Source organism: Chelon labrosus (genome assembly GCF_963514085.1).
Source record: "Chelon labrosus genome assembly, chromosome: 22".
Lineage (NCBI taxonomy): Eukaryota > Metazoa > Chordata > Actinopteri > Mugiliformes > Mugilidae > Chelon > Chelon labrosus.
Window position 1 is genome coordinate 12,188,425 of NC_140355.1, and position 24,269 is coordinate 12,212,693.

A 24,269-nucleotide genomic window follows, 5' to 3' on the forward strand; every position below is an offset into this window, starting at 1 on the left:
CTAGTTCGCGTGTGCGCTGTCATTGGGCCAATGTTGTCAAGGTGACAGGCCAGACTAGGAACTCCCATATACAATTATATTCTGCTCTTGTTATGAAACGTCGATTCCCTCTTCAGTTAATCGATCATGTTTTGATATATAAAGCCTGAATATTCATAAAATTTTATAGGATATGAAGTAATGCCATAAACTGCCTTCTTCTATCCAGCCACAAGGCACATATTCATCTTAAAATACAATAAATTTGCACTCTTTTGCCAGCTTAAGATGATATTTGGACTTTATATTACCAAAATATTTTATCATTCATTGCTTAGTTAATTCTGCTTATTTTTCTTAATAAACACAATTTTATCTGTAAAATGGCAGACATTCATTCATTCATTTTCTGTAACCGCTTGTCCTCTGTAGGGTCACAGCGTAGACAATAGTTGGAAAAAAAAAAAAGTCTTTAAATCATGTTTTTATTAAACCAACAGAACCAAAAGGTATTCTGTTTCATTTCACATATCATATAAATAAAATAAAATACTCACATTTGAGAAGCTGTCACATATCAGTAAAACATTTTCAGTAACTAAAGGCGAGGGGATTTACATATTTATGTATATATATATATATATATATACATAAATACAATTGTGGACTTGCATTTAATAAAATTCTCTTAAGGTCAAGGTTTAAACGTGTCTGCACCGTGCATCATCATTTTCCAAAACTGTCCCTCTGTTGGCCCTCATGGCCTGCATGCATGAGAGGGTAAACAAACCAGTCCTAGAACAAGAACGCTTCTGTCGTCATTAGGCCTACCCTCAATTATCACTACCGGCCTTTAATGAGATTGTCCCCAGCCGTTCTTCACCCACCATCGCTCAGATGAGTCGGTCGTTAAACAGACAAATGTGGCCTCTGCAGGTGGTGACAAAAACACCCGTTTTTTTTTTCTTCTTTTCATTCTTCCCAGTCCATTTATCACTGGGCTGTGGATTGTCCTCTATCGTAAGGGTGGCTGTTTGTGTCGGTTGTCTGCCCTCCAGCCTCCTGGTCAAGACCAGACTCCTGCATACCCCTGCCCAATGTCTCAATGGGCAGGATCAGTGACGCAATGCCAGCCAGTAGACAGCAGCCACAGTACATAGACAGAGTCAGATACACCGACGACCTGAGCAACACCTAGAAACACAACATAAAAAAAACTGAGGAGGCGGGAATTTAAATCTGCAATACAGTATCACGTCAAGTATTATTTAATTATGATGAGGACTAACAAAGTGGAATTTTGCGCATAAACATGCGAGCGATGTGATGCATATTTCTGCCAGTGGTTTCCAACAATTTGACTCTAAGATTGTTTTTCTTGGCAAGAAATTCAATGAGGAAGAAGAATGCAAATTAAAGAAAAATCAGGTTTGTATGGAAAAAGAAGGCAATACTGTTTTTTGAATAAGTCATTGGATGGCCAAGACCCCAGAGAGAGAAAATTATGGGCTTTAACATACGATTCAGACATGATTTAACTTTCTATTGATGTTACATAAAGAAAACGTGACACATCCAATGTGAAGATGTGAAGATGCTGGTGCAAGTACAATGTGTTTGTCCAACATGTCATGCTGGCAACTTGGGATAAACATGGTCTTCTGATCATACATAGAAACATTAGCTGTCTCGCTTCCACGTCACCTATAGATTCTGTTAGACATAATTTCTGACGCCAGGGGTTTAAATAGTGGCAACAAGGGCTTCAATAAGATGTGTGACGTTATGCACATCACTTGACATTCTCAGATACGCTGATCAGCCACAACATTAAAACCACTGACAGGAGAAGTGAACATTGACCATCTTGTGACAATTCAGTGTTCTGCTGGGAAACTTTTGGACCTGGCATTCATTCATGTGGATGTTACTTAGACATGTACCACCCACCTAGACCAGACCAGACACCCACACCCCATAGCAATGACACTCCTTGATGGCAGCAGCCATCCCCAGCAGGATGAACAGGCACACACACAAAAACGGTTTAGGAACAACTTAAAAGAAAACATGAAAAACAGGACAAGTTGTTGACCTGGCCTCCAAATTCACTGGATACCAAACTGATCAAGTATCTGTGGGATGCTCCACAGAGGCCCCTCCCCTCAACCCACAGGACCCAAAGGCCCCCACTAACAACATTCTGTTCCCAGACACCACAGGACACCCTCAGAAGGTCCATGTCCATTCTGTGATGAGTCACAACTGTTTTGGAGACACGAGGGAGACCTACACAATATTAGGCAGGTGGTCATAATGTTATGCCTGATCGATGTACATCCATAAATGCTACATCCACCGATCCATGAGGAAAAAAAGAGAAACCTCATTAGCCGTATGTAAAGGTGACGCCCAATGGGACTGTCACGGGGCAGAACTGCTCGTGTACTGCTAGATAAGTAGCAAAACAATATTCTGATACTGTATGTTGTAATAGCAAAGTATATGCTGTACCCTGATGACAGATTTGAATCTGTTGGTCTTGGACTGGTACTTTAGCACTGGTTAAGCTCTTGGATGATTGTTAAGTAGTTAGATGTTCGACTGTAGAGTAATATTGCTTATTGTGCTTAGCAGACGAGTAGCTGCCCGTGTGGTCGTCCACACAGACGAATCCAGTTTCTCAATGTTTAATTTTGGATCGGGAAAAGGAACAAAACCACTCCAGGATTGCATTTGAATCGCTGTTACAAGTACCTCCCGCACACCTTTTCACAAATTTCCTGTTCTCCCCTGTTCTCGCTCTCACATTTCAATGTATATTTACAGGATTTTCCTGCTCTTTTTGTTCGTCTAACCAGAAGTACATTAGCAATGGTAACCACGAGTAGAAGCCCTCTAGCTGGAGGATTAGTAGACCAGCCAGAAAGTCAACAAAGGATCAATCATCTTGTGTGTTGTTGAACACCGCCGCCACCGCCATTGTCTCAAATGTCCCTCCCAAAACACAAACTTCTGAGATCATCTAGCCCCCACTCCTTTTTTTTGTATTGCTCCTTTAACCATGAATTGGTGTTGCATAGGAAATACTGCAGCTGCTTGTTGTAGGTTTTGAAAGAATTTGAAGGATTTTATCAACACGCGCCACTCTTCAAATTCTCTGAAAATAGGAAGACTTCTGCATACCTGTGCCACGAAGGGCGTAATCAGGGCCCCGACCCTGGCCATCGCACTGGAAGTCCCCACAGCTAAGGCTCTGTTTTCCGTAGGAAACACCTAAATACATAAAAAAAAAGGAGATTACATGTTACCCAATTCATCTGGCCTAAAAAATATGTTTAACCCAAAAAGCGATATCTACCTCTGGCGTGTAAACAAAAACTACTTGGAATCCTCCGGAGATAAAGGCTCTGGCGAGGAAGATAAAGACCGTAAGAGCTGTCCTACGCGGGCAACAAAGACAGATAGACAGGCAGTTAGAGATGTGATTAAATTCACTGCTGCTGCTTCGATATAAGACGACAAACTCACCTCCCAATACAAGCATATAATGGAAGAAGGAACAAGGAAAACATGAAGAAGCACAGCGCCAGGCTTTTCTTCCTGCCGATGTAGTCGACCAGCAGAACGATAACTAAGAGACCTGAAACAAACGGGAAGAACGGACAGTAAATAGCGGCAAATATGCAGTGAGAATAAAATGCAACACAATGAGGCTTTCTTTTAAACAACAATCTTGTAATCTCACTCTCCTTGGGGCTGGTTGGAGACATAAGCTTATATAATTTTTTTTAGTAAATCATTAGAGATTTACTTTGACTTTTTAGACTTTTTATGTTTTGAACACCAATTTCAAGTAAAATTTAAAAACAGATACATTGAAGGTGATTAACTATTAAACTATTCCCATTTAGAGTCTCCGTGTCATATTCCAAAGTAGAAAATGTTTTCTTTGTAAATGTCCTCTCCCCTATCTAATATGCAGCTTTATAACCCTTAAAGAGGAACTACTGTTTTTTACAACCTGGACCATATTTCGGGCATAAAATACAGTTGTTTACATATATCCATGTAGTGGGAGTGACTAGGGCAGTGAAATGCAGCCTCTAAATAAGCATTATCTGCCGCGAAACTCGTTCATTTCACCAATATTTTGTTATCGTACGCTAGTGCTATTCCCTGTTGAGTCTGGAGTTACCTGTTATCATCATCCGGGGTCTGTAGATTGACCTATAGACCCCGGATGATGTCTTCTGACCTGGATGATGTTGTCTCTGAGACATATTTTTTAACGCTCAAGTTTTCTCACCCAAAGTAGAGGAGAGGTGTAGGAATTACGTACAGCCATTTCTATACACAGTCTCCTGTTTTTGTGGGCTCAAAGTGTTGCTCGATTTAAAGCTGACAGTCTGCACTTTAGGCTCATATTCATAAACAGCTAAAATAACCAAAAATGTTTCAGTGCACATACGTATGTGGCCCTTACTGCATTTACTGCATCACAGGGTGCTGTGTTGATGCACAATGTTGATGCCATTTTCTCCATAATCAAGTATCAAATTACAATTACTTCAGTAGGAAAGGATTAGAAAATAATGGCCACCCTCTGTGTGTGTGTAGAAACAGCGTCTTGAAGCCTTCCAGTTTTAAGTGCACACCACACCTTTGACAAAATGCTAAAAGGGAGCGTTTCACCTGGGAATTCAGCCAAGGTCGTCCATAAAAGGTCTTTGTAGTCAGCTGTTGTTAAATATTTACATTCGAGACTGCAGTCTGGCTCGATCTTGGCCCCTTTGGTCACTGCAAGGGAGGAGAACATTTTCTCGGAATTTGAATTTTAGAAACATTGAGACGAAAACGAAGGAGGCGGCCACGTACCCTCGCATGAATCTCCGGCTTGGAACAGCTCAGTTGTCAGTAGGACAATGCCGTAATAGGAGAAGGCGTTCGCAAACCTAAAACAACAAAAATGTGTCAAACTAGGTTGTGCATGTAGTTGAAAATTCATACATGCATCTATGGGGCCTCTGCTATGGTTGTTGTTGTTTCCATTCGGCCATCATGTACCATCTGATCAGATCAGATCATTTACGGAACTGGCACTGAACACAGACAAAAAAGCCATGAAACTGTATTTTAACTTGCCACAAGATAAGACAGGAATATAAAGACTCTTATCATTTAAGTGGTGCACACTCCCAAACACATTTGCTCTTAGTCACATGACCACAAACCGACCGACCCGCAGTGCGCCCACAGTAGAGCTTTCCAGGCCAGCTGGTGATTCTTGTTTAAATAGTTACCTTCGATCAAAACACCTGATTAAAGAAGGACGACGGAGGGGACAAAGTAGAAAATGTGCTTCTCAGGCTTACCATATAAACCACAGAAGAAGAGTAGTCTTCCAGTACTGAGAAGTGAAGAGATCTTTAATCTGGCCACGTTCATTCTGTGAAAAATAAAAGCTCAACATATAAACAATAATCATTTTATTCTTCACGTTCAGAACCAATCATTTGTCTCCGTCCTTACCTGTTTTAAAGTGACCAGCTTCCCTGCAGGCATGGCCTTGCCGTTCTCTTTAGCGATGCGGCTCAGAGTTGCCAAGGCCCGATCTGTTCTTCCCGTCAGCACATCAAAACGAGGACTTTCAGGCAGCCACTGTGTCACGAAGAAAACTGAATTATTTTTCCATCTTTTTTATATATGTAAATATATATATTAGTCTATTAATCATCAACACACTTACAAAGCAGAAGCACACAAAGATGGCCATTGGTATAGTGGACAGGCCGAGCAGCCACCTCCAGCCCAGAGTGGGCATTATCAACAAGGCCAAGAGGACCTCAAATACAGCACCGATGGCCCAGAAAGCCTGATACGAGAAAACACAGAAATCTATTTGCTGTACGTTCAATCAGATCAGAGATTCAGATCAGAAATAAAGTTAAACTTTAGAATTACTAACAAAATGACCACAGTACCGCAATCATCATGATGCAGATGCCTCTTGCCTTCACTGGAAGGAATTCTGAGTACAGAGTCACCCTAAAACAGATGTGATGGTTTTCGTTTGTCGCAATGAAAGAAAAAAAAAAAACTCATTAAGGAATTGTTAAGGCATCTAGCCATGAACGGAGGCGGCAGCAGACTTACGACTGAGGAGCTCCACCAATGCCGAAGCCCACAAGGCCCCGCAGCACCAAGAGCCAGCCATACACTGGAGCGAACGAACTCAGCAGGCCGTAGTAGAAAGCCCAGCACATACAGATAGTCAGACCCTGGCACAAACACAGGACATACATAAGAATCAATCAATCAATCAATCAATATTTATTTGTATAGCACCGTCCAGCACCCAATGGTGCACAAGGTGCTTTCCAGGGTAAAAACAAGAACAAAAGCAATATTACTAAAACATAATTAAGACACAGCTGCACCGCAAAAAGGTGCACAAAGTGCATTCAAGTGTAAAAACAAGAATAAAAACAATACTACTAAAACAAAATTAGAACACGACTGTAACATAAAGGAGCAACAGTCCCAGTTAGTGGCTACGTGTGAAATGCCAGCCTGAATAAATGTGTTTTTAACTCTGACCTAAAAGTTGTGAGCTCGGTGGCATATTGAATATGAGCTGGGAGAGCGTTCCACAGTTTAGGGCCTAAAATGTGCAGAAGTCATGTACTGTATGCACGTAAAACCAGAAATGAAACTCACTACTTTTCTGCCATACTTGTCGGACACATTCCCCCACACGGACGAACTGAGCCCCATCCCGATGAACACCACCTGACGCACAAAAAAAGTGCAGCCGTTAGCACGCGCCACGAAGGCAAGAAGCTGCGGAACAGAACAGCACCGAAAGGGGACTTCACCGATGTTATGAGCGCCACTTTGTAGCCGGGCAGCCCCCACTCACAGTGCAGCTGAGGGCCCAGGATGCTCAGGATCATCATCTCCATGGCATCTGCTACCTGAGGACAGAAGCGGAGCGTGAGAGATTTGCGGCACCTGCTCGTCAGAGAGAAGTCATTCCTTCGCGTTTTTGGTCGGTTCTCACCCATGCCAGCCCGGTGACGAGCGAGATCTTCCACTGAAACTTTCCAAAGCCGATCGCCTCCAGTGCATCGTCGACCGTGAAGGTTTCTGAAAACGGGGGCAAACCGGTCACTGCAGATTGGGATTGCGTTAATGCGTCAAATGTTAGGTTTGACACATCTCATTTCACATCTCAAAGAGGGGGGCAAAATTAATTAATGATGTTATTTAACAACGAGCTGACAGCACACTGATTGGGGTTGAAGCTGTTTGCAAACAGGCCTCTAATTGGAACAAAATTGGACTGAACTGGCCCTGTGATAGACCGGTGACCTGTCCAGGGTGTAGCCCGATGACAGCTGGGATAATCTCCAGCCCCCCACGCGACCCTTCACAGGAACAAGTAGTTACAGAAGATGAATGAACGAATGAATGGCATTTATGATTATTATTGACAGACAGATTTAGTATTTCAGGATCTCCATTTTATTTTAGTTTATGCTTCCAATCCAGTTTTCATTTAAACCTTACCATAAAGTATATAAAGCAGCTAACCGCAACCTGCGTTTTAATGATTCCACAACAATTAGTATAGCAAAGAAACACAGGGACATCACATGTGTTTTGGTGACAGTAGTTTCACTTTCCATTGACAATGCAGGACTTTGCCAATTTGCCTCACCCTGTCAGACCAGCTGATCAACCCGGCTGGAATCACTACCTGCCTACTGTTTCCTCGTTTCCTGCTATGTGTACTTTTAATAATTATACACATATCAGACTAAAGGCAATAAAAACATTGTATATATATTAATAATAAGGATAGACTGCAGCCAGTGGTGTTGTACAGACCTTCTCTGGTTTTGTCAGAGCTGGGTGCAGACCGTGTGTCCCTTGCCGAGGCTATCGTGCAGATTTCGTTGTCTGTGCCCTGGTCCTCATCAGTGTGACCCACAAAATCTGCCTCACCCCTAAATGACAGACACACACACAAACACACACACACACGGGCAGACGTTATCACAGTCCGTCTAAAAATGAGGACTTGAGTCTAGGTCGCTAGGTCGTGGAAAACACTCAGGTGTGAAAAAGCATATTTGTTTTCCTGGAGCCCGCTGCCTTTCGGGATCAGACACATCTGAGGAGACTTCAAACATTAAATCTCTGTGTGGTTTTACCACTGCTCGGGTTCTGTCCAGCGCTTGTAGGTGATCCGCGTCGACTTGGTCCAGTTTTCCATTTCAGAGTGTCTCGTAGAGCTGTGAGTCACCACCTCACCCACCGCACCGGTGAGTTGTTTTTCGGACCTGTTGAGACGGTCTCTCCAGGTTTCAGTGAAGCACCCAATCAGAGAGCGATACCTGCACGGCGGAAGAGAAGGGGAGGAGTGTGCTATTTCAAGGACCTGTATGACTCCCCGGAGGTTATTTGGCTGGAAGTGTAAACAGTGTATTCTCATGTCTGGGTAGGAATAGGGAGCCGTAGGCTATTGAAAGCAAAATATTTGGAGCAGGAACAGGAGAGTCTTTACTGAAATACGAGACTGAGAAGTTTTTTTTTTTTAACCAAAGTGTTGCATGCGTAATGGTGAGAAATATTTAGGTACATAGGTTCTATTTTTTTTTAAAAAAAAATGCTTCCCAAGTTTTTTATATATTCCAAAAAATATTATTACTTTTATTTGTGAACTGTTTTCTTCCAGTCAGGAGAGGCGTTCACCTGCCCCAGAACAGGCTAGTCCTGTAGCTCATGTTATCATGATGCATTCCTGTGTAAAGCAGTAAAAATGGAAAAGTCAGACCCCTCCCAAAAAACAGACTGGGTCATTCAAATTGTGTCCAGAAACTCTAGATTAATAATTAAAAATCTTAATTGTTCAGATGTTAAAGTAAAAATAAATAATAATGATAAAAAAAAAAAGCAACAACGGTAAAAACAACAAAATGAAATCTCAACAAGTGAGCGAGACTTTAAATGTTTCACTCTGATTATTGCCAATAATTAAAATCCAAACAAAAATGTAAACAGCAGAGATGAAGCCAACAATACAAATCCCTCTCCATCCTCTTAATGAGGGTTTATGCTCTAATCCCGTGGGACTTGTAATAAGAACAACAGCAGACTCGGCTCAATTAATTGGTCACCAGCTCACTTAATTTCAGATCCCTTAGCCTCCTCTTATTCCTTGAATGACTGTACATATTCAAGGAATAAAAGCTGGTAAAATCTACATACCATATTTCCGATGGTTCTGTAGCTGCGTGTTTGACATAACCTTTGGCCGACAGCAGGTTGTGCTCTTAGTCTGCTGGTGTTTCTGCAGTCGGCCACTCTGAAGCCAGCTCCCGCCCCCCCCCAAAAAAAGGTTGCTGTTGTCAGAGGTACTTCCTAGCCGTGCGTCTGTTAGTTCACATTCGCTCAGAGAGCCACGTTTGTGCTGACAGGGCTATTTTATTTCCAGACGCTCAATGACAGAAAGGAGTTTGAAATTTCTAGTGTTTCTAAATAGCATGAGCACTTCCTGTAGTGTGTTTATGGGGGCTTTATGAAGATCTGACTCAATTCAGGCCTGCTGCTCCTCTGATTCTGGGCTATCGAATACCTACAGATGAAAAGTAGGGTATTAGAAGGCACAGTTTAACCCTTTGAATATTTTAGATTAGATTAGTAACACCCTACCACTGCTGATGTTGCATTTTAAAAAACAACAGTATGGTATCCTGTGGACCTAATTATCTGCCTTACGCATTACAAAAATATAAAGTAAGAATCAAACTTACTCCAGCAGAAAGTCTAAAGATATCACCTGAAATTAAAGTTTCTGTAGCTGTTGGGAGTCATTCAGTCCTCTGCACCCTTGCAAGCAAATAAGGCCGACCTGAAAATCTGTGGAAAAGTAGGACACTGTGAGGACATGCTGAGGCTCTGCATTATGGGACAGTCATAAATACAGTATGGGTAGAATACACAGCGCAGTGCATCCCTGCGTCCTCACATGAGCTGCTTGGCCGGGACCACGCGGAGGAGAACCTCAGCAGAGCTTTTATGATGTGCACAAAGAACCACGACATGGACTCAAAGGTAAGCTTTAGATGAATTTTGTAAATGATTTTAAATCTTGTGAGCGCATTTTTTTTTTACTAAGCATGTTTAAATGTAATTTGCTGTCACTAAAACAGCCGAGTTTGGGACGCTGTGATCTGTTCACTGAACGCACCGCATCTGAAACTAATAGCCCTGCAGCTCGTTTTGGCCTTGAGAGTCCTGCAGCGGTGACAACAATCTGTTTGCTCACATGAATAAGGGATTAGTTTAAAGTTTAGTTGTTCAGGACTAATTGAACCTGTGAATATTTATTTGGACAAATAGTGGATCGAGGACGCTCAGTGATTTAACCTGTCCTTCCCTCTTTAGAGGCAAGATTAGAGTAGTGATGCACCCGAGTCAACGATCACCGTGAATCAGTGCCACATATGGAATGAATGCAACAGTGAAGGCAGGACTCTGGGAACCATGTTTTGTGTGTGTTATCATTTAATGGATACCACAACTCAGATAAGGCAATGATATTCGAGTACTACTTGTATTTGCCATCATGCACACTTCAGCGTTGACAATCAAACTAGAAATGTCCCCGGTTCTTTTCCATCTTCTTGTCAAACTTTTTAAAAGGATAATTGGGTTTTAAACTGAATCCAATAAACAAATTAAGTTATCAATACAAAGTGGCCCCCCTTTGTTTTGGTTTTGGTCATCAAGTTCCTGTTCTTAGAGAAGAGGTCTTCTTTCAAGATCGAGTGAATCCTAGAAATCCCACAACATTTGCATAATGGATTACATTATGTTAATGGCCATTATTCCACCCATACTCTCTCACGTCGCCGTGCGTTTTGGCCGATCTCGAGGCGGTAACGTAAGATGCCTTTTTTCGTTTTGCTTTCAGGAAGCAGTGTTAAATTTTAAACAGACGGGAGTGAGAGGGCAGCGTTACTTTGCCCTCTGGCCTGTCACAGTTTGAAACACAAGAAAAAGATGTAATCTGTTTTTTAATTTAACTGCAAAGTACATGAGAAGGTTTGGGGTTTGGTCTGTCGGGTGTAAGCTCCATCATCGTCTCCTTCCCCTAACCTCCTGTCAGCTCTCAATTGCACGTCGAAATAAAAACTATTCTGAAACAGTTTCAAAAAATAAGAATATGTGTAATTAAAAAATGCATTTTTTTGATTTTGACAGTCACATAATGTACAATAGTTTAATCCCAGGTTGTTCTTGCTCTAATGAGCAGCTAGTAATTAGTTTGAAATGCATCTGCCTAATCAAAGATCAGTAATCGAATACCTGGGCTGTAATTTTGTGGGGAGGAGGGTGAGGATGGGTCTCTGGGTGGCTTAAGTTACTACATCCTTGTATTACATACCTGCACTCACACACAGACGCATGCACTTCCTTAAACACACACTGTAGCTGTTCAACACTCAGGTGAAGCGCCGAATGAATGTTTGCTGCCTGGGCTTCATGAATGTTTAAGCAGCCCAGTCCTTCCATAGCCAGGTAGCTCATTACTGCCTCATTACCTACAATGCAGGAACGCCAGTCGAGCAGGAAGCAGCAGCGCCACTCTCCTCCTCCTCCTCCTCTTAATCCTTTCTGTCCCGGGCCGTGATACCGGGCTTTCTCTCCCGGCCAGTTTTTGAATCAGGGACCGATGAGCGTCAAAGGAAAGAATCGACTATCAGTGAAATACCTGTGCTGACTTGAAAAGGCTCCGCCATGGGAGAACTCCTCGGCTACTAAAACTGCTGTCCTGGGTCGCATCTGCTCGGGTTATATACCTGCGGACTGAAGGTCAAAGTAATTTGGATTCATCAGCATCGTCACATAAGGCCGACTCAACCATGACACACATGGCTTTGGAAGTAAAGGAGGTAAATTAGTCAAACAAAACTTTGTGTGTCTCTAAACTTGGTGTGCAGGTGTGTTAGAGCCTCTATTTGCAGATTTTCACGATTGCAGCATCTTTCAAAGTATTTGGATGTGGAATTTATATTTGCAGAGAAATTACATAATACAAGTGACATTTGGTCTCTGTGCTTTCATTAGTTAGTTATATTCATTGGTCTCTCCTGATAGATAGAAGCCACTGCACACAAAACAGCGTCTTTAAAGCTGCACCGATCAATATTTGTACATTTTCAGTATATCACATGATAATGTGTAACTTGAAAGTGATAAATCCACAGAAGTTTAGCACAAAACGTCACATTCGCTTCCTTCATCTCGTTCTTTACTGTCTTGATTCACTCTCACAGCTCTCAATCAGCTGCTGCAATCATTGCTTTTTGTGTGTGTGTGTGTGTGAAAAAGCTTTAGTAAATCCTTCGTAGACTGCCTTCTCAGCACCAATCAAAGGACAGACAATGTTAGCAACTAGCTGGTGAACAAAAGTGGAGCATTTAGCAGCTTAAGAGACAGATGTTCCCCTCAGTGGAAACCAGAATACTGCAGATCCAGTGGGGGTGTATCCACCCAAATAAATTCTAATGTTGTTACTCTGTTTGTTTCCTGCGTGAAGAAAGTGCCAACTACTTTTGTAGTAGAGATATAGATACTGGCAATGGCTTTCTGAGCTGAAAACATGTGAACATTAGATCATCCTACTGCCACCAAAGGGCCAAAAAAGACAAAAAAGACTTTTACCCAAACAGTGCAATCAGTCCTTAGCTTGTTACTGTGTGCTTCTGTGAAACAGTACCAACAGAGGAGGTGACTGGTGCGATGGAGGCCCGTTGAAGGTCAGGTTTCTCTAGACACCTGGAGCCCCTTAAATGTGTGTTGCCCTGGGTGATGTGTGGTGTCAGTCAATGGCCCACGAGGAGCGCTATCTCTTTCAGGGAGCCTAACTGCCACTTTGTGGCTGCGTAACAGGATCCTGCACCGTACTGGATAGACAGGGACAATGGAGCGCCCTCTCGCATGATGGGTCTGCGGGTCAGATAGACTTTCCTGGCCGAATGTGATGCTTACTGCATGCTTACTTCATTGGATGACAAGTGGATGTCAAGAAAGCCAACTTCTTACCTCTGTGGCTCTTTGGTTTTCAAAAAGTGTCCATCCTCTTATGCACCAGGTTCATTTTTTTATATGACGTGCGTTCAGCAGAGGTCACACTTCCTGCGCACAAGATACCCAAAGAACCGCAAAGGGCCAACAGCAGACCAGAGTGTGTGAGACAGACCTTAGAGTTCAGGAGATTTCTTAAACGCTGATTTGAGAGAGACGACCTCTGTGGTGAAATTAGGACCAACATCAGCTTTGGGTTTATTACTTCTACAGTCAAACCTTAGGCTACGATCTCCAGTTTGCAGAAACATGTTTTGAAAAGTTTCAACTTCTGATAAAAGGCCTCTCAAGTAACTCTTTATTGTTTTTGGAGTGAAAAGCTGAAAAGCTGCTGTGCCAAATGGATGCCTTTCAGTGATGAGGTCTAATTACAGTAACTGGTTAAAGAGCATGTGATTGGTGGTCGTTGAAGATGTGTTTTTCTTTTTATTCATCATCATTTGGTCAGCAGGATCAAAAAGTCCCTGTTTTTTGCTGAAGAATTTCCCAAGCTCCAGTCATCAGACTCTCTGTGGATGATACTTTTGTTTTAATAGAAATAAAATAACTCCAGAAAGCACATGTTGTGCAGCAAAATGTGAACAAGAGAAGAGAAGACAAGTTTTTTTTATCTTATCAGGCAGCATATAATTTACCTACAAAGACAAAAACAAACACACACAAATACATACAGTATTTAGGGATTTCCTTTGTTGAACCCTCGCTACATTATTGATGGTTTCCTACTGAAGGAAGTAGAGACTGTAATCTATCAGTGTTTCCTGTCTTCCCTCCAATAAAACCAGATGTTCAGTTCAGTTCATTTCAGAACAGGTCCTGGGACACACACACACACATACACGCCAGGAACGTCAGGGTAGGTGATGTTTAACGGTTGTTCCTGCAAATTGTTGAATATTTTTAATGATTACGTCTTTAGATGTGACGTGTGGGATTTGAATTATTGGGTCACTAGACCGGCGGCTTGTTTCGCCGGACAATGAGCTGTCAGTGTCAGTTACTCTGACTTGGTGACAGGTCAACTTGGCAGCGACGGGAGCCAAACTGCTGAAGCGTACGGTGATAATGGATGACTCTTTCATAGCGCCATAATTAAAGTGCATTGCGTTGCTGATTATTTTACCTGGCACAAAGTCAGTGGCGTATTAAGCAGCTGAACATGCCCTGTGTTTATGCTTAATATTATGAATGTTACTACCTCTGAGCTTTAACTGATGGAGCTTATAGTTGAGCCAATTATTGCTAAAATCAGTAATAATATAAAAATAACGGGGAAGAATGTAGGAATGTTTGGTGTTCGCTTTGGTGTCCTTGCTAAGAACAAGATGGATGGCTCTTTAGAGAACACAGAAGCAGATTAGATAGCGACTGCTGAATTTAGATGTGTCGTGACCATAGAGGATGTAGCCAAGGCCACTGTCTGGAAGTCACTGATATTGGGACCAACAGGCAGGAAATGAGTCGCCCAGTGGGAAAGATATAGGTTGCCCAGGATTGTGGGCATTTGCGTGCATCTGCACTTGAGCGCTGACAACCTCAACGAAAACACGTTATCTATAGATCACACGATGTCTGGTTGTTCTTGCTCACACACAGAGCCTGGAGGAGAGGTGTAACCAGATCCTCAGGAACATGGAGGCCTCCCTGACAGCCCGGGATCGGGTGGGCATCCAGGATTTTGTTCTCCTGGACGCCTACACGAGTGAGAGTGCCTTCCTGGACAACCTGAGGAAACGCTTCCATGAGAATCTCATCTATGTGAGTCTTTCCTGTGCGGTGTCATTTTGGATAACCTGGCGTTTTCTCTTACTCTAATTAAACATCATGCCCTCGACCTTCCACCTGTTAATGTCCTAATGCCGCATTCCCTTCTGCTGAATCTGGCGTCTTGTGCTGCTGAAACAGCAGCGCCGGTGCTTTTCATTTGCAGAGTGAGCACTCCAAAGGTCAGTGCTGTCCGTCGGGTCATGACAAGTGACTCACTAAACTTATTGCTTTTGATAAGGAGCAAAATTACCTATCAGTGGAATGATACATGGACACCACGCTGCTGGGAGCCTTTGTTTAACGTTATGTAATGTTTAAGAAAAATGGCATCAGATGTAGAGGAGCTGCTGAACATGATGAGTTCCTTTCCTTGTCTTTCTCTGCAGACTTACATTGGCACTCTCCTGGTGTCGGTCAACCCATATAAAGAGTTGGACATCTACAGCAAGAAGCAAATGGACACATACATGGGAGTTAACTTCTTTGAGCTGCCACCTCATATGTGAGACTGGTTTATGTGCTAATTATCAAATGCAAGCATATAGTAGCAAGTAAAGTCACACTAGCAGACTGAGGTACCTTTTGTGAAGAATTCTCATTCTTGTTGCAGATAAATTTAACTTTAAATTCAATGAAACATCACAGCTTTAAAGCACCTGATGTCTTAGTTTAACCTATCACTCTACTTTCAGCTATGCGCTGGCAGACAACGTCTTCCGCACCATGCAGTCTGAGTTCAACAACCACTTCATCCTGATCTCTGGGGAGAGCGGGGCCGGAAAGACAGAGGCTTCCAAGAAAATCCTTCAGTTCTACGCTGTGAGCTGTCCAAGTACCAGACTCCTGAACAATGTCCGGGACAGACTGCTCCTCTCCAATCCTGTGCTTGAGGTCAGGGACATGGACACATGGGACCATTGTCAGAGATAAACACGATTCTAAATCATCTCTTTTTTCTTCGTTCAGGCTTTCGGAAATGCCAAAACCCTTAAAAATGACAACTCAAGCCGTTTCGGGAAATACATGGACATCCAGTTTGACCACCAGGTAGACTGAAACATTTTACATTTTACTGCGAAACAGCGTAGCACAGCTAGACAATGACCTCAAGTTTCACACTAAGCACTGACTAGAGAGTACCTCTCTCCTTCAGGGTGGCGCAGTTGGTGGTCACATCCTCAGTTACCTGCTGGAGAAGTCCCGAGTGGTCCACCAGAACCACGGGGAGAGAAACTTTCACATCTTCTACCAGCTGGTGGAAGGAGGAGAGGAAGAACTGCTCCGCTGGCTCGGCCTGGAGAGGAACTGCAAACAGTACCGTTACCTGGTGCAGGTCAGCTAGACAGTATTAAATTTATTAATAATCTGGTCCATGAAAAAAAACTGTGTGCTCAGACGTTTAATTCTTTGTCTCCTTCAGGGGGATTGTGCCAAAGTTAGCTCTATCAATGATAAAAGTGACTGGAAGACGGTGCAGAAAGCCCTCTCTGTCATAGAGTTCAATGAGAGTGACATTGAGGTGGGCACAATAAACACTGAGATTTATCAAATCTTTATATATATATATATACGTATATATATATATATATATATATTACTGGTGATTCATCAATCGTTTCACTTTAATGCAGCACCTGTTTGGAATTATTGCCAGTGTGCTCCACTTGGGGAATGTCAAGTTCGAAGCAGATGCTCGAGGATACGCCGCTCTCATCAACAACCAGGAGATGCAGTGGGTGTCAAAGGTAAATTCCACACAAACATTTTGTCTGTTTCCGTGCAACTTTCTGGCTGGGTGCCAAATAGAGACTTGTCGTCACAAAGTCTGACTTTGCTTTGCCTTTGCCTTGCGCAGTTGCTGGGGATTCCCAATCAGGTGCTACAACAGGGACTGACCCACAGGAAGATTGAAGCCAAAACAGAGGAGGTGACTTTATACATTAAAATTTAAAAACATGTTTAAACTTCTTGATAATATTAATATGCAACTAATAATCCACATTGTTGCTGCGACGTTAAAGGTGTTCAGTCCCTTCTCTGTGGACCATGCAGTATATGCCAGGGATGCACTTGCCAAAGCCATCTATGGCCGCACATTCAACTGGCTGGTCAACAAGATCAATGAGTCGTTAGCTAACAAGGTGAGGACCCTCCCTTGTGAAATGGAGAGTGAATTAGGCTGATATTGTTGGGGTAGCATAGGAAGCTTTGGCTTTTCCTGTGACCCTAAAAACACTTGGCACAATTTGATTTTAATGGTTTAGAGAATCAGAATATGAGCCTATGCGAAAACGTCTGTCTATACACGACCGTGCCATAAGGTCTAATCTTCTGTAAGAACCTCAAATCATACCATCACTGTGTATTTTATATAGGATTCCTCCAGGAAGACCGTGATTGGTCTGCTGGACATCTATGGTTTTGAGGTTTTCAACGTGAACAGGTGAGATCGTGCACGGATTTGCTGATTCTTCACCAACCAACGCGTGAGATAAAGACTTTGACGCTGACAGCTCCTGTGATTTGTTTCAGTTTCGAACAGTTTTGCATCAACTACTGCAACGAGAAGCTGCAGCAGCTTTTCATCCAGCTGACGCTCAAATCGGAGCAGGAGGAGTACGAGATGGAAGGAATCGAAGTAACGGCACCATCGTTCAATCTATCCGCTTGACATTTGTGCAAATATAACATGAAATTACAGAAACCACCGACATAATCCACTACTGCGGTTCTCATTCTCTTTCATACTCAGTGGGAACCAGTGCCATATTTCAACAACAAGATAATCTGTGATCTGGTGGAGGAGAAATTCAGGGGAATCATCTCTTTATTGGTAAGTATGCTAATGAGTGATTGTCCTGTAAAAATACACTACACATCTTAAAACTTCCTGAATTCTTGGTGATCTTCTGGTGTAGGATGAGGAGTGTTTACGCCCCGGAGAGGCCACAGATCTCACCTTCCTGGAAAAGATGGAGGAAAAGATTGGTGGTCACCCTCACTTTGTCACGTGAGTCTTGACGCTTTGGCTTTAGCAGAAAATACGTGGGAACAAAATCCAGCAATCAAATCATCACATCCTACAATGATATATATCATTATAATCCATGTTACCCTTCCTTTAGACACAGACTTGCAGACCAAAAGACGAGGAAAACACTGGAAAGAGGAGACTTCCGCCTCTTGCATTACGCTGGAGAGGTGACATACTGTGTTGTTGGTAAGAGATAAGATATACCATATACCAATATGCATCTGCCCCCATGAATAAAGTATATAGAGTAACATTAGTCATGGTGTTATAGTAAGGCTATTACTTAAAGTGCTGAAATGAGCAATGTTAGAGAGGAATTTGTGGTGATGCCGACGAAGAAGAAGAAGTACCAGAGTCCTGTATGTCTTATGCCTGAAGGAGTTTATTTAGGCTCGTACGAGGCGAACAGAAGATTCGTCATCACAACATAAGTGCATGAGTCCACCTCAATTCTAAGGGACAAGCAGTGAACTCAGATTCTTATACTAGAAAGGTGGGCCGAGGCAGCAAAGGGGAGATGTGTACATCCCATTGGCCATTGTACATAAACATGAACATAAGGACTCACACCAACTAGGAAATACAAAGTGTCTTCCAGGAACGGAGGACGTTATCATCTAACTCCACAGCTGTGCCTGTAGACAGCCAGACAGTGAGATTGAAGACGCCAAAGGGACCATGGCCTTGGCATGTTCCTCAGAGAGAAAATAGGGCAGATAACTGACCCCAACAGTAGTCTAACATTAACTACACATAGGGAAGAGAAATTATTCTCTAACAAACAACAGCATGCTTTTTTGTATTAATTTAATGATTTATTTGAATGAAGAAGCATACATGCGCTTCTCTTTGCTCTTTCTTTCAGGATTCTTGGACAAAAACAACGACCTTTTGTATCGAAATGGGAAAGAGGTAATTTTTATTTATTTATGAAGTCTTTTACCAGGCGATGCTCAAATTCAGCTGGCTGATGATTTTCTCCTTTAGGTTATGAGGCAGTCCAAGAACGCCATCATCAAACTTTGTTTTCCTTCTACTGAACCGGATAGCAAGAAGAGACCTGAAACTGTAAGAAGCATTTCCGATGATGAAGCTCATGACTCTCTGACTTCATTCTACAGTACTCCTAAACCTGACATTTGTCCTGTGACTCCTCAGGTGGTGACCCAGTTTAAGAGTAGCCTGGCAGGCTTGACTGAGATCCTGATGTCCAAGGATCCGTGGTACGTCCGCTGCATTAAACCCAATGAAGCCAAGCAGCCAGGTGAGGCCTTGCGTCCCAAAAAGTCAAGCTCACACTTTACACAGCTTACTTACAATCAGCCAGCACAAGAGGTTAAACGATACTGCTTAGTGTTGTCGTGTCTCCTGCAGGACACTTTGACGATGTGTTGGTGCGGCATCAGGTGAAATACCTGGGGCTGATGGAGCACCTGAGGGTCAGACGTGCTGGGTTCGCTTACCGCCGCAAATACGAGATCTTTCTCCAGAGGTAGCTTAGCACACTTTCAGTGCTCCAGTTTTCACCTAGATGCATATTAAGTTACTCTTCTGGCGGAGGACCTCAAGCGTGCACTTTCTCTTTTTTTCTGTTTCTACCTACCCTGCTTCTTCTTCTGTGCCCAGGTATAAGCCTCTGTGTCCAGACACCTGGCCCAACTGGAAAGGTACTGCAGCAGAGGGCGTGCTGTGCTTGATCAAACACCTGGGCTATAAACGTGATGAGTATAAGATGGGCAGGTAGGAAAATGTTAATAGACAGGTGCTGACTCATCCAGAAAACCTTGACATTCATCCCGCTGTGTGTCTCTTCATCTCAAGGACAAAAATTTTCATCCGCCACCCGAGAACTCTGTTTGCAACAGAAGATGCGTTTCAGGTCTGCAAGCATAAGCTAGGTGAGAAACTGCTGTGAAATCAGTGACAATACTACAGTAAAACACCCAAAACCTCTTCTTATAATTAAATTGTTTAAATTGCCTTTGTTGCAGCAACAGCAATTCAGGCCAAGTACAAAGGCTACAGGGTGAAAGGAGACTACCAGAAACAGAAAGAGGCAGGTGAGTGATGAAATGGCAAGAATTAAATCTTCTGTCATGACTTGACATCTTTTAATTAACCAAGTATTAGTAAACCAAATAAATCCATTTATACTACCCTGTCTCATCAAAATAGCCACTAAGATTGAGACCTGCTGGAGAGGACTGATGGCTAGGAAGGAACGTGAGAAGAGGGAATGGGCTGTCAAGGTCATCAAGAAGTAAGTTAACAGATTGAGGGATTGGTTTGAGAGTGTATTGGGATGGAAGCAGTGGCTTTAAGAGAGCAATCAAACTGTTTCATAGAGTTGAATGTTGTGTGATTACCTGATTATTAATCTGTTCTAGGTTCATCAAAGGTTTCATAACCAGAAATCAGCCAGCATGCGTCGACAACACAGAGTACCTGGCCTACGTGAGGCAGAACTATCTCACTCGGCTGAGGGAAAAACTTCCTAAGACAGTCCTGGAGAAAGACTCTTGGCTCACCCCTCCTCCTATAATGCAGGATGTGAGTGTTGGATTTGTTTTTACACACTGCTGTAGTTGTTAAAGGTGGAAAAGGTATCACATGGAAAACTGCTTTACTTTTTGTAGTTTTCCAAGCTCCTGAAGAAGATCTACATTCGCCACATGGTCCGGAAGTACGTCCAAGGAATCACTCCCCAAAGGAAAGCACAGGTACAATCTGTCGTCTTTTGGCAGCAAGATAAACATTTAAAATAAGCTATCTCTTTCCTGCATTAGTCCAACAATCTGATTTAAATCCATCGCTCTTAATTCATTGTATACATTTAAACATGTACACAGTTTGTATAGACATGTGTCAACCTCATTTGTGCTAGTAAGAACAATCATCATGAAGTTCTGTTGGACACCATTGGTAACTGTATTTTCATATAAAGACTGTGGCAACTTTCTCTTTCTTTGTCAGTAAGGTCAGAGATGTCAGGGGTAAAATCATCCCTTTCTTTTTTCCTTCTTCCTCAAGCCCTCTAAACTTACATCACTGTTCACAAATGTACTTGGTTCTATTGATCCATGCCTGATCTTTGCATATCGGAGTTGCTCCTTTTTACAGTTGGTCTTAAATCTATACTCTTTCTCGTGGTGTGCCCCATGGATCTGTTCTGGGGCCTATACAATTTTCTATGTATTAACTTTGTTTAAGCTATATTTTTTGCCAGATTTACCAAAGGTCTTTCCTACCACTATTGTGCTGATGATATTCAGAAACTGCTTTACATATTTGTATGACTAGCATGGATGGCAAACAATATTTTACAGTTCAGTGCAAGAGACATTGCCATATGATTAGTCTAGCTTTGATATCATCCATACAATTCCCTTTTCATCTGTCTCAGCAGTTTGCTGCAACAACAACACAACTTAAAGACTGCTGACCAGGTCTGACAGGACACATATCTTATCATCTTCCCTCCACGTTTAGGACTCAGTGCTCCTGCGTACATCTCTGATTCGCTCATCCTAATGAAACCAGCTTATCACGCAGTTCTTCTGACTAGGGTGTACTGGTTGTCCCTTACGCTCGCCTAAAAACTAAAACTGATTATGCCTTCGGTGTTCTGACAGCATCGCTGGAAGGCTCTGCCTCTAGATGTACAGATCTCACAAACACTCACAGTCTTGTTTTTATTATCTTGCTTGTGTTTTCGTTGTTGTTCTATTGCTCACTTATTGTTGTGTTCTTAATAATATTATTTTTTTTAAATGAATTTATCTCTAATGGGACAACACTTGAGTCCCACAAATTTCCTTCAGGAAATATAAATGAGTTCTTTGTGTTTTAACATCATCTCTGTGTTTCCAGCTCCTCTTGAAGGTACAGACGAGCTCCATGTTCAAAGGGAAAAAGGAAAACTACCCCTTGAGTGTGTGCAGACCATTTGTGGATACCAGGATTGGTAAGACCACAGCTCTATTTTTCTCTATATGAAATGTAATTACAGGCATTTAATAATTCGTATTGCAGTATTTCTTGTGATTTTATATGCATAACAGAAAACACGCTACAACAAGATAGCTGCATGTCCTTGTTTTCTTGCCAGTCCTGTATCGTTTCATCATCATTTGTAATTGGCCTCAACAATGTTTTCATAGAGATGTTTAACCCTCTCATTGATTCTCAATATTTTCTGTTCAAGTTACAGATGACATAAACATCAAAGTGCTTCAGCTGATTCAACACGAGCTCATCAAGGTAAATTAACATTAGATTTTACTTTGCATCTCTGTATTTTTTTTTTTATTATTATTCATATTGTCTGATCTTTGTGCCTTCCTCTACAGTACAGTGTGCCAGTGGTGAAGTACGACAGGAACGGGTTCAGGCCTCGTCTCCGGCAGCTCGTCTTCACCCAGAAAGCCGCCTACCTGATCGAGGAAGCCAAGATCAAGCAGCGGATAGATTACAGCTCTCTGAAAGGTAACGAGCGAGACGATTAGACAAAGTCTGCAGGGAGAGCTTTACACGCACCCACTTGAAACAACCCACGTCAAGTTGCTTTTGTTTACACGTGATTTTTATTCTTTTGTAGGCGTGTCGGTCAGCAACCTGAGTGACAACTTCCTGATCCTTCATGTTACATGTGAAGACAACAAGCAAAAGGTAGATCTGTTAAGAGACGGGTGTTTATAGACATCTAATCAATGTCATATATGGATTTGTTCTTTTAAATTTTAAAACTCCCTTTAAAATAGAGTATATCACAATAACACAATTTGTGGATCATATTTAAATCTTTGTAACTTTGAGAAGTTTCAAAGTTGAGAGTTTGAGAACTTTATTCTCTGGGCAGTCTGCTTGAATCTGTGAAGGCAAGAAAGATATTCTTTATGCTCATTTAAACCAGCATTCATTTGATTTCTCAGTGTGTAATAATAACACTACATGAACCAAAGGCCTGAAAACATTTGTTTATTCAGGGGGATCTGGTCCTGCAGTGTGACTACCTGTTTGAAGCCTTGACCAAGCTGAGTGTTATTGCAAACAAGCAGAACTGCATCAAAGTGGTCCAGGGAAGGTATGGAGTCTGGATTGTATGTGGCAATATGTGAATAAGAAATGCATGTTGTTAAAAATTATAAATGGTCCAATATGGAATAAGGAATTGTTTTTGTGATGTTCAGTGTGAGATTTGACATCCAGCCTGGAAGAGAAGGGTTCGTCGACTTCAAAAGCGGTCAGGAGTCCATGGTGTACAGGGCAAGGAACGGCCACTTGATGGTGGTGAGTCTGGAGTTCAGACAATATTATTTTATTATTGAAGGGAAGAGAGACCTGACAAAGGTCTTTGTGTTTTATAGGAATCAACGAGAACAAAGTCGAGATGAAGATGCCACTGTCAAGGGGGATAACCAACGGTGCTCCTTTCAGTCTCAGAGTTGAACATCTTGAATCATCATCATCTTGTAATCCTGCTCAGTGGCTGCTCTTTACAATGCGTGTTTCATGTCAGCTCATTTTTATTTTTGCATCTCTAGGACAATGTTACACAATGAAGTATACGCTATTATCACACAGCTACTGCCAATATACCTTAGTTGTAGAGAGAACAAAACATAGCAGAGCCATGCCAGGATATCACAGGCTCTGATGGTTTCAGTCACCTGTATGGGAACAAACTGATTCATGGACACATTACTTAATGAAAACAGAAGCACTTGTTGTCATTGTATGTACTGAAATAATCTGTAGAAGATAATGGCAAAGAAAACGAACATAGGCTACTGTATGTGTGTGAAGCCACGACTGTAACATTTATAATACCTCAACCATGTTGTACCTTTATATTAAAACATGCTGAACCATAATGGATTATGGATGTATGTCTTTTGGGAGTGCAAAGACATCACAAAACACGTTAGCAGGATGCTTCTATGGGTCTCTACTGTTTCTTTTTGCAGGAAGCAGCTCCCCCTGCTGGACTATTCTGGCAGTTAAATAAAGTTTGTTATTTTATATCACTCACAAAAACACTCCTGATTGTCCCAAGTGTGTGTTGACAAGTTGTACCTTTATCTAGATATGATAATGAATAATCGAGAGCCTAGTCATGTTTGTGCCAGTAACCAGAACAAGCTGATAACAAATTGTTTTGAGCTCATTGAAGTGGGAGGTGGTTAGAGGTTGTCACGTGAAGATGCAGCTGAAAATATCATCCTGTGGTTGATGATTAAACGCGTGTTTGCAAATGAGTATAATCTAAGGTCCAAGGTTTTAGAGAAATGCTGAGTATTCACTCCGTGCAGCAGTCTCAGCTGACAGT

The 24,269-nt window shown here is 42.1% G+C and overlaps 2 protein-coding genes across 2 annotated transcripts; one reads left to right on the top strand and one right to left on the bottom strand.

Annotated features, from left to right (window-relative positions):
• Positions 1 to 455: 455 nt before the first annotated feature.
• Positions 456 to 8,318, bottom strand: svopb (SV2 related protein b). The gene is made up of 16 exons (XM_084572750.1): positions 8,199 to 8,318; positions 7,873 to 7,991; positions 7,043 to 7,128; positions 6,858 to 6,956; positions 6,700 to 6,771; positions 6,136 to 6,260; positions 5,964 to 6,027; positions 5,729 to 5,854; positions 5,512 to 5,640; positions 5,355 to 5,428; positions 4,858 to 4,934; positions 4,675 to 4,779; positions 3,511 to 3,622; positions 3,341 to 3,422; positions 3,166 to 3,255; positions 456 to 1,173 (listed from the first exon to the last, which is right to left on the bottom strand). Exons 1-16 carry the CDS (start codon positions 8,258 to 8,260, stop codon positions 973 to 975), a joined length of 1,623 nt encoding a protein of 540 aa, XP_084428876.1. The 5' UTR covers positions 8,261 to 8,318; the 3' UTR covers positions 456 to 972.
• Positions 8,319 to 11,616: 3,298 nt separating this feature from the next.
• Positions 11,617 to 23,442, top strand: myo1hb (myosin IHb). The gene is made up of 32 exons (XM_084572143.1): positions 11,617 to 11,945; positions 14,737 to 14,898; positions 15,294 to 15,409; positions 15,600 to 15,798; positions 15,874 to 15,954; positions 16,061 to 16,240; positions 16,328 to 16,426; positions 16,539 to 16,652; positions 16,763 to 16,834; positions 16,929 to 17,048; positions 17,283 to 17,350; positions 17,440 to 17,545; positions 17,660 to 17,740; positions 17,826 to 17,917; positions 18,033 to 18,127; positions 18,807 to 18,853; positions 18,929 to 19,009; positions 19,100 to 19,205; positions 19,316 to 19,433; positions 19,568 to 19,681; positions 19,763 to 19,839; positions 19,933 to 20,001; positions 20,117 to 20,201; positions 20,329 to 20,491; positions 20,578 to 20,661; positions 21,812 to 21,905; positions 22,146 to 22,201; positions 22,291 to 22,426; positions 22,539 to 22,609; positions 22,927 to 23,024; positions 23,131 to 23,230; positions 23,308 to 23,442. Exons 1-32 carry the CDS (start codon positions 11,916 to 11,918, stop codon positions 23,332 to 23,334), a joined length of 3,141 nt encoding a protein of 1,046 aa, XP_084428269.1. The 5' UTR covers positions 11,617 to 11,915; the 3' UTR covers positions 23,335 to 23,442.
• The last annotated feature ends 827 nt before the right edge of the window (positions 23,443 to 24,269 follow it).

Bases quoted from the DNA above. Each gene is read 5' to 3' on its own strand.
- svopb (XM_084572750.1), bottom strand. From the start codon at position 8,260: ATGGAAAACTGGACCAAGTCGACGCGGATCACCTACAAGCGCTGGACA. The intron at 6,772-6,857 runs GTGAAGTCCCCT...TTTGTGCGTCAG, and splicing joins AAGTGGCGCTCATAACATCG to GTGGTGTTCATCGGGATGGG. The intron at 5,855-5,963 runs GTACTGTGGTCA...TTCTCGTATCAG, and splicing joins TCTGCATCATGATGATTGCG to GCTTTCTGGGCCATCGGTGC.
- myo1hb (XM_084572143.1), top strand. From the start codon at position 11,916: ATGACACACATGGCTTTGGAAGTAAAGGAG. The intron at 17,741-17,825 runs GTAAGTATGCTA...CTTCTGGTGTAG, and splicing joins GGGGAATCATCTCTTTATTG to GATGAGGAGTGTTTACGCCC. The intron at 19,206-19,315 runs GTGAGGCCTTGC...TGTCTCCTGCAG, and splicing joins CAATGAAGCCAAGCAGCCAG to GACACTTTGACGATGTGTTG.